Raw genomic sequence first — 10409 nt, forward strand, 5'->3', positions numbered from 1 at the left:
CGTAATTAGTCATTACAAAAGAGAAGTGTACCTCAATTTATGTTCTATGTTAATAGATGTTAATAATTGTTGTGAATGATTTTGAGAAATAATTCCAAATCTAAGTTAAGGGCGGTGTTTGACATGTTTTTGGGGTTTGTTTGTTTTATTTTTACATTGTTTTACGCTTTCATTCTTTCTTTCTCTCTCTCTCTCTCTCTCTCTCTCTCTCTCTCTCTCTCTCTCTCTCTCTCTCTCTTTCTGTCTTTATTTTTTTCATTGGTCACATTTCATCAAAATTGTTAAACTTTCAGATGGAAATGTGGCTTCCTCTTGCGCAGATGAAGGGCTCCAGCCGGTGGGCAGTCCCCCCGTCTCGGTTTTCACTCCTCATCTCGAAGGAGGAGTTTGCTGTATAGATGCTTACTAACTGGTCAACATAAACCAAGTCCTCTGGCAGAGACTGCGATCCCTGGAAGTTGACTGGTCCCACAAAGTCTTTGATTTGATCGAACGACACGGTGACATCATGGCTGTCGCGGGCTGCACGAAATGCATAAAATACATGTTATTCTTCTTTAATTTTATTTTCTGGGTGAGTCGAACTTATTTGACTTTTTAGCGCCTCTGTTTTTTTAAGTTACCAAAAGTTCTGCTTTTCTTTAAAAAATGATCTTATCTTATTTGTTCAAGTAACTTAATTTGCTGCATATTTGATATATGATATGATACATATGCAACTGAGATCTTTAAATCTGAAAGATTCCTTGTCTGAACGAAGAAGCCTGGAAGGCGCAGCAGGGTAAACATTTTGAGCATAACACATTATGCTTGGTTTTTACATGGCAGGATACTATTGCAAGGTGGTCAAAAGAGTCAAAGACAAGAGCCCCTGAGATGGCTTCCTGAGTCCTCTCACTGGGATTGCGTTTTTTTTTTTTTCCATCTGTTTGTCTCATCAGCTCTGCTTAAGATCGGCCATTTATTTGAGTCATCCTCACATTAGATTTGAACATAGGACAGAAAATGTTAGATGTTTGTTGCTACTTTTCTTGGGAAATGAAAAAAAACCAACAACTTCTTTAGTACTTTAAAAACACATAGATGGAAACTGCACCCATTGTAGCGTGGAGGTTATTTTCCTCTTCTCTCTGCCCTCAAACCAATGTTTTTTCGGTTGGTGGTGTATTTTATCAAGTTTACTTTATTTCCCATTCACCCTGTAATCTTAACTCTCTTTAAGTCTCTTGTTTTTGGTAACAAAGGAGATAAAACAATAGTTAGGTAGATTAACACAGCTGTGTGCCTATTCTAAATGATCATTTCACATAGGACATCATGGACATTTGCGGCTTTGAAGAAATTGTTCTTTTTTCTTTCCTTTTATTTCTTACTCATTTTCTTTCTTTTTTTCATTATTTTTCTTTGGTACTGAACAGTCGACAGTTGTCCTTTTTTTTTTTTAGATGGGCGCAGATTCACCATATCCTGGACATGCCACCCTTGATTGACTGTTTCCTCTGTTGGTTTCGCTGCTGTGGCTGTCTTTGTAAAAACTCTTGAGCCCTCTCTTCCTCATTCTGCTATTTTTCACGTTGAGAATTCAGTTTCCTGTTTCTCTGAGAACAATAGAGAACAGTCAGGACAAAAAAAACAGATATCTTGATATAGACATTGGCATGTGAACAATAAACGACACAGTATCTGAATTCCATAATCATCACCCAATCACCCATGCAATCATCTTATAGTCTAACACTTATAAAGAAATGGACACTTTACAAACTCAGAATAGTCAGTCGAGGAAGTTGAAGACTGTAGTTGTTGATTCGGCTTTAAAAGATGTTGTGAGGGCAAGATCTGTGCCACAGGTCATGGAGGTTTCAGGATGTCCTTTCTTTTCTTGAGGGACAATAACTGGGACAGGGGCTGAAAGTGGAGTTGGACACGCAGATTAGCGGAAAAGTTTGGATGTTGATTTGATCAAGGAAATTTCCACTTTACGCTGTCCCTGACATCATGGTGATCTGTGAGTTTCATTAAAAAAAAAAAAATCAAACACCTTAATTGGCCGTTTTAAAAAGTCTTAAACATTAACGGGTCTATCCTTGTTTTGATATTCTCTTTAAAATTTCTCTCCTCAAAGGTTTCAAAGGGAAAAAAATGCCAGAACAAATAAATAAAACTATATTTCTCCTATGGACAGCTGGCTGGAGGTGTGATCTTAGGAGTGGCCCTGTGGTTACGCCATGACAGCCAAACCAGCAACCTCCTCATACTTCAGTTTGAAGGCCACCAGGCACCGGGCACCTTTTACATCAGTGAGTATGAATCACGGGAGACCTACGGGTCATATACTATCATATAGGCTATTACATCATTAGACTTTACTGTTGTTTCTGGTTCAGCTGGAGGTAATATTGAACTTTATGGCTTTGGACTTCCTTATGATTATTTTCAGTAGGTATTAATCAGCTTTATTGTCTTAATAAAGTAACTAATTGTTTGATATGTACAATTATTGGACAAACAGAGATCCTGAAAGGACACCATGAAGTGTTTGTGCGGTCCAAACATCAATATAAGTCACGTTAGAAGAAAATTGTTGATAGAATTAAAAAGGAAAGCAACAAATATTGACATCTGTTGAGCCACAAAATGTTTATATGTGGAGAAAATAAGGCTTCTAATGAGCAAACTAGTTATCAATTCAAATCGTTAGAAACACTTATTTCTATTAATTTCTGCTGTATTTGTATGAACTGTAGGGTAATTTGGTTTATAGTATTATATGTAGCACTCTATTACATATGATCCTCATATGATTTGAGTACTGGCATTTTAATGTGTAAAGTTATAAGAAACTGAAAGTCCCAGACAAATGTCACGGGCATTATGTTTCATGCTTCCGTGATCAGTGTCCACTCTGTACACAAGTACACAAACAACAAATAGATTAAAGATGTTACATAAAAAAAAAGTATTCATGAAAAGGCTACAACGTAGATATAGATTCTTAAAAAGTGTCCTGAAGATGCCCCTCTGTCAGGGCAACGAAAGAGCAGTGAAAGTGACCTAATTCTCAAAAATAGCAGTCTAGTACTCAGCTGACAGTGATCAGTAGGGTTGGCCCAACATTTAAGAAAAGACCAGGAAACAGGACCTGCGTATATCCGCAGCTTGACTTAAGAGCGGCCCAGCCAGTATCTACATGACCACACTGTAGACGATGATCTCTAAATAAGGTAAATATTTATGGCAAAATGCCCCAGTCTGAAGTCTCCTTGAGGTGCTTTCAAGAAAAGCAGCCAGACGCTTCAGGCAGATGTTTAGACAGATGCGGACTCTGGAGAAACAGTCTTTAAGGATGGTGCACGAATGAAAACACTAAGCTGTGCATTCTATTGCTCGCATTTTGTTATGATTTGATCTGGGTAGCAGGATCTTTGAAAGAGCAAAACTCTGTTTCAGATTGCTTCCGCTACACAAACTTAAGACCCGTGTCATCGTCATACTCTGCCTTCAACCGTCCACAGAGCAGCCCTGAAGGCTGCAGTACATGGCAGGGTGTAAACATTTCAAAGGTCCATCATCTTGGTTTGCTGTGGTGGTGAACTCCAGTAAGCCCATTAATTTACATTTGGGCTCCTGCTGCTCTGCCATACTTACCCCTCATAAGTATACAGAGCAAAGGCAAACCCATGCTTTTTATAGAAGAGAGGCTCACTCGTGATTTTAAAGTCAGGGCGGCAGGAGGGGCCCACCCAAGCAAGATCAAGGGAATGTTTCTTTTTTTTAACCCTCCGTTGAACACACGCCCTTACATAATTTAAGTAACCTTGTACATGTGCACATTATCCCACAAATTAGAGTTTGAAGTGGGTGTTTTTAGCATTCTGGCTCACTAAAGTGGTATTTATGTAAGACTGAAAATACACATGCTCCTACCTCTGCACCAGCGCTCAAAGTCATTATTGGTGGCAGTTTTCCGGTCTGGTTCACGCTATAGCCCTTCAAACTGTTGTAATTTAACTTTTCAACTTGGCTTGCTGAGAGGTAGATGAGAATAAAACTAAACCACTCTCATGTCCGTATGGTAAATATGTAATCCGAGCCAAGGGATGGTATGGTTAGCTTAGCATAAATACTGAGAACAGGGGGCAACAGCTGGCCGGGATATGTCTAGTGTTAACAAGAACTGACCAACATCTTTAAAGTGCTAAAGTGGCTTGGTGTATAATAGCTAGCTGACAGGGAGCTGGCTCTAGTTTCATATTTAATGGACAGATATGAAGATGAACTTAGGAGGAGAGTAGAGCCAACAGACACATATCTATTTACAGTGGCAGAGAGTTGATTTACTTAAGCTTTAATGCATGTTTCACTACTTTGATTTGGTATCCATTGTTAAAAGTTACACTCCATATTCAATGACATTAAAACAGAAATCAAGTGAGAAAATAGACATTGTTACAGTATATACTGAAATAGTGACATCCACCCTTTTTGTTTGTAGCCCTTCAAAATAAAAAGGTGTTATCACCAAAGTGCAGGTTGCTGTTATTCTTCTCACATCGCTCAATCTGAATAAAATGAAGAGGCCGCACTGTTCATTCTTTTCCAGTTATTAATCACAAAGATTAGCAAGAACCTTTTTGTTCACATTCATTCACTGAAGATATTTTCCTTCAAATTATTTTCTTCTTGGTTTTTTTCACAGTTAAAAAAAACAAAAAAAAAACACATCACATCACAAGTTTCCTTTGAGGTTTAGAGGAGTGAATGGGCTGGTTTATAGCACATGAAATATCTTCAGCAAAGTAAAACTACCCCTCTTACTGGACTACAAAATTGTGATATGCCTACATCTGCTTTTCAAAATCATACTGTGCCCTCATTTTACACTACATGAAACTTTCACTCATATTCCAAAATTGGTAAATAAGTAGATTTTCAAGGCTCCAAAATAAATTGTAACACGCTGGAATTTAGCATTCCATGTTGCAAATGAGATCAAATGCTTTTAAGGAGGTAGGAGGGGGTTAATTGTCTTAATAAATCATGACCTATTGTAGAAAGATAATGCAGTGATGATGCCTGTAAACAAATCATTAAAAATTCAAATTAAATAACTTTCAAGAAAGTGTCGCACACTCCATACGCACCCAATTTTATTGATGCTTTGGCCTTGGGGCCTTCCTCGAGATCTGTACTGATCTTGGCTGAATTTCAAGGTAAGTGTAGATCGGTGTATTGGGATGCATATGGAGCCAGACTTTGTGAGACTTTCTTGAAACATTTTTAATAAACATCATGGACATTCCCGTCAGAGAAGTACGAGTCCTGATGTTGTCCAGCAGCTTTTTGCGTTTCTATTTTGCAGTCAATCCCTGTTGACTAGTGTTAGGCATGAAAAATAAAGGGGTTCATTTTATATTTCAATACAAAATAATGTGTTTAATGTTTGCGATGAGCACATGATTTGGGTTGAATATTAGGAAATATGTTGTTACAGGTATTCATTACGTAAACATGTTTTTTTATGGAGACAAGACTGTGCTTTGGATATGTGGATTAACGCACCTATTACAGGTTTTCATGTGAAACTGGGCTGTCTGTTTCAAGTTTTTCAGCCAAGCTAAACTTATCAGGCAGACGTGAGTGACATAAATCCTGAAATCCTTAGCCAAAAAAATGCAGCAACCAGAAAAGTTGAGCTGTCCCTTTAAACTGGTGGTACATCCTCTAAACAGTGAACAATTTTTAGGTTACAGTAAGCTGGGTCAAACACATGCTGTGTAACTTGGGTATTCACCACGGAGGCACCACCAGTGCACATTCCTTCCGCCCCATTTTGTTTCAAAGTCTGTGACACAGATGAGGCAAGGATAGGTTAATGTGTGGTTTTTAAATCCTCTTCTCATAGTTGATCTAATCATATGCAATATGACTGAGTTCATTTTGGTTTATCAGTGTTCTGCTCCAACAGTGTGGACATGGCCTGATAGATCTTTTAAATACTAGATGAGCAGTGCAAGGATTCAGGATTTGAGCTACTCCCCCCCTGATTACACTGAGAGACAAGAAATAAATTAACTTCTCAGAGGGTCTAAAATCGCATGTCTCCTTTAAAGACTCAATAGCCTTCCAACCTCAAAGGGTGTTGTCATAGTAATGGAAGGCAGTGGAAATAATGGCTCCTTTGCTGCATTGCAGAGTTGTTGGCCCTGGTAGCCGTTTCTCAGTACAACAAAAGTCCTGAAAGAGAAGGGGCGGTGGTGGGTTGATACAGACAGAGTGTAGCTGTAAGAACGGGGACCAGTTGTGTGTGATAAATGAGGTACAGTCTGAGGTGTTGGAGGCCTGCAGAAAACTCAGAGGCTCTTACTGTTTCTTTCAGAGTGCTCTGTCAGCCTGCGCTAGAGTCCCTGGAGTGTTTTGCGCGAGTATGAGTGAGAAAGAACAAAAAACCTGGAAACGGACATTTCTCAAAGAGTCTCACTGAAAATAAAACATATTCATGTCTGGTATTTGACAATTTGCTCATTGTGTGTTTTATTGTGTCAGCATCTGCTCTAAAACAAAAGTGAAGTTCTTACATTAAGGTCATGGCGTAAAGAGAGGAGATGAGTCATCAGATTACTGTCTCAGAAACAGGAGCTTACCGTGGACTTTGTTTTCTTCAAGCATTTTATTCATAATTTCCTGCTCGAGCAGGGTCACGTACAATCTGTGACACAGAAATGGTTTCCCGTAATCCTCCTGATGAAAAAACAACATGGACCCCTTCCATGGACGAAAAGACTTCTGGCCCATGCCCATCCCACACATTCAAATAACTCTTTCCGGCTGTTTTTTCATTAGCTGCCATTTAACCGGAGATTTCTCAAAAAGTGGTGAAAATTACATTTCCTAGCGTACAATACAGTGTACTTTCAAGGACCCTTTTTGTTTGCATCTCCTCGGTGCATTTTCTTTTAAGCTGCAGAAAACATAACCCAGTCCTCTGCTGTCACTGCAGCTTCATCACCATTTGTTGAAATTTTTCACACTTTTATTTTAAAGTAATTTGACGCTGAATAAATACTTTCAGACCCTTGTTTACGTTAGTCTAATTGCACAAACATACGTGTGTTTGGATGGTTGTCTGTGCATTCGCATTCACATTTTCACCCTGTTTCCTGGGGAATGCTCGGGGTCAGAGGTCAGAGACGGTTTTGTGGGGATGTCGGGGGTGCTCGGAAGGCATTTCCTTGAACTGGCTGGCAGCTGTGTGGAATCTTTCACTCCAGATCTGGGAGCTGTTTATCTTCAGGATATCAGTAATGTCATGTCATCCCACAGAGGAAGCAGGAAAAACATCCAGGAAGTCCATTAACAAATAGTGTGTTGCTCACTGGATGTGGAGCAGGGACCTCCAGCCCTGACACTGCTGCCCCCTAGTGGACAAAGTGTTGTCATGATGAACTTCATTGTGTTTGATGGACTATCTCTGTGCTCACAGGTGTGTACATACTGATAGCTGTTGGAGCTCTGATGATGCTTGTGGGCTTCCTTGGATGTTATGGTGCCATCCAGGAATCTCAGTGCCTGTTGGGGACAGTGAGTATCTCACGTGTTAATTTTGCGATCCTCTATGTGGGCAGAAGTAACACTTTCTCCACTTATTCTGTTCCATTTTTTAAAACTTTCTAAGCCTTTTGATAAACACCTCAATTCTTTTTCTGCAGTTCTTCTTCTTTTTGGTGATCCTCTTTGCCTGCGAAGTGGCTGCAGCCATCTGGGGTTTCATGAACAGAGACACTGTACGTGCAGTAAGACACGCACAGCTCACTGCGTGCTTGATGTTTCCACCTCTGCTCCAGTTAAACATATCTGCTTGCTGTGATGGTGCTTGATCTCTGATTGTCCACAGATCTCCAAAGAACTCATCAATTTCTACGACGCTGCGTACATCAAGGCTGTGGACGTCTCGGGGTCTCCCAGTAAAGACGCAGCCATCAAGGTGGTGGGGGTTTACCACTCTACGGTATGTCACGATGGAAAAGTTGCAGTATTATTATATTTTTGTGACAATGGAGAATAGAGAAAAATCTTTGTTGTGCATTGTGTTTGATGTGTGTTCTCTGCTCCTGGTTTCCTCTTCAGCTCGACTGCTGTGGAAAAGGAGACGACACCGCTCTCTTCTTACAAGTTGTTACCACCTTGTGTCCTGGAAAAATTTTAGATTTTCAGAGATCCCAGGTATACACAAATGCTCCAATTAATGAACAATACTTATTTTGGCTGGTTAATATTTGGCCACAAATCATGGCAAAAAAAAAAAAGTTTGTCTGACTGAACTTATTGTTTGTTTCAGTGGCTGCTTTTAGACAGGAAGTAGACTGTTAATGCATCTTTAGCAAACATTAGAGATGTACATATCAGGTTTGATGAAGTTTTAGCCTGAGATTAGCAACTGTTTTTAAGATATATTCTTTAAGCATCTAAACACACCAAAGAATGATGAAAAAAAGATTCTGCTGGTTATGTAATACAGATTTAAGTCCATTTTAGTTTGCCATACTTACTTAAACTAAAATGTGCTTATTTTGAACTGAACTGTTCAAAATCAAACAAACATGCAAGCCTAATCAGTGGAAAGGCTGTTTTTGTACACATGGCTTTGGGTGAAGCATTATATAATATTGTCCAAAATTACTTACCGGTCTTGAACACTATGAGTCATTAGACTTGTAGTTAGTAATTACATTGAAATAAGATAATATTTCACCAGTTCTTTATAAATGTGCCGTCAGAACAAGCAAATAATGAGCACCTTGTTTTGACAGCAGACCTGCCCTCAGTTATTTGTAATCCATGGCAGAGTGTGTGTGCATGCGTGCATGGGTGTGAACCCGCTCACTGATCACGGCCTTTTCATCCCACCTCTGTCTCTTCTCAGAGCTGTCACGATAAACTGATCTTACTGTTTTCCGAGAAGCTCTACCTCATTGGTCTTGCCGCCTTGGTGGTCGGCGTCATCATGGTGAGTCCCTGATTGAAAAAACGCAGTCATCTCTCACATTTCCAACATTTCACTGAATTTCTTGCTTCAATCAGTTGCAATGACAGTAGGCAATGGAACACAGACATATTGAATTAATCTGGTATGTCCTTTTTCCACGTCTAGATATTTGAGATGATCTTCACCATGGTGCTCTGTTGTGGGATCCGTAACAGCCCAGGAGTATACTAGGTGTCCAGCGAGCAGCCGCAATGCCACATAAGCCGATACTAAAGTGTTTCTGTGCATCGACTCTTTTCCTTTTAGCATGAGATGGATTTTTCTCCTTTCATTTTAGATTAGAACATGTTAATAACATTGTTAATCCATCACACTGTTCTTCAGACAATAATTCCCCTTTCAGAGGCCAGACGATATTTAGTCATCATACAACACAAGCCATGTAATTCTTTTATACATAGAGTTTGTTGGAAAATATTTCTCTGAAAGAAACCGACTCTTTTTTTATGGTTGTATAAATTGTACATATACTTGTCATATTTTAATAACACTGAGGAGAGTGTGTGTGTTGTTCTGGTTGATTGTTTATGTTGCATCTCGCTGCAGTGTGAGAGTGATATTTAAGCAGGTTTTTAAGTTTCTGTAATAGGGCAGTTTTCTGCCGACCGTGTGTCTCTTCTTTGAACCTGATGCTCCATCTCATGCTTCCTCACCTTGTGAGTCATCCCTCATTGAATAAGGGCAAAACTTTTATGTCTCCACTCTAAACCCATTTTAAGAATGATAATAAATTATGTCACTTCTCTTGTACCAGTGGTTTCCATCCTGTTTTGTTTGTGACTTTTTTTCCATGTGACAACATGGAACATAGTGAGCATTTTATCTCCCTCTCTCACTTTTTTTCTATAAAACATTTTACAATTCTAAAGAGACTCGGGAAGGATCACATCAGCCCTCATTTTTACAGCATCACCTGACTATCTTCTCATCATTTGAGCCTCACATGTTTCAGGCCTTTACACAGACATGCTGTAATAACTGTGAGTCACCACAAGGGGGCACTGTTATGGGAGCCTTTTGCTCACTCATCAAGGCCTCTCCCACTTTACTGCACCTAAATACATTAAAAACTCAACTGACTTGTATTTCTAGCACTGTTAAAGCAGACACACCCAGAGCACAAGGTTGTTATTCAAACAGGTTCACTTTCTCACCAGAAGACACAGCACTTATGCAGTGATCCCCAGTGAGGCAAAGTTTACATTTCTGGATGGGTTTGAGCTCAAACGTGTCCACCTGTTTGCTTTATTGTGATAACTTCAGAATGAATCTCTTGAATCTGGCTTTATTCTTTAATAGCATTCGGTTTTATGTTGTGTGTTCTGTTCCCAATGCAGCTGCATATACCACATATCCTGGCCAA

At 39.5% G+C, this 10409-nt stretch overlaps 1 protein-coding gene across 1 annotated transcript; it reads left to right on the top strand.

The window, feature by feature from the left end:
* Positions 1-244: 244 nt before the first annotated feature.
* LOC142384082 (CD81 antigen-like) lies at positions 245-9796 on the top strand. The gene is made up of 8 exons (XM_075470032.1): positions 245-574; positions 2186-2300; positions 7484-7581; positions 7710-7784; positions 7895-8008; positions 8128-8223; positions 8924-9007; positions 9152-9796. The coding sequence occupies exons 1-8, from the start codon at positions 509-511 to the stop codon at positions 9215-9217; spliced, it is 714 nt and encodes a 237-aa protein (XP_075326147.1). The 5' UTR covers positions 245-508; the 3' UTR covers positions 9218-9796.
* The last annotated feature ends 613 nt before the right edge of the window (positions 9797-10409 follow it).

The sequence above is a fragment of the Odontesthes bonariensis genome, chromosome 7, assembly GCF_027942865.1.
Source record: "Odontesthes bonariensis isolate fOdoBon6 chromosome 7, fOdoBon6.hap1, whole genome shotgun sequence".
Taxonomy (NCBI): Eukaryota; Metazoa; Chordata; class Actinopteri; order Atheriniformes; family Atherinopsidae; genus Odontesthes; species Odontesthes bonariensis.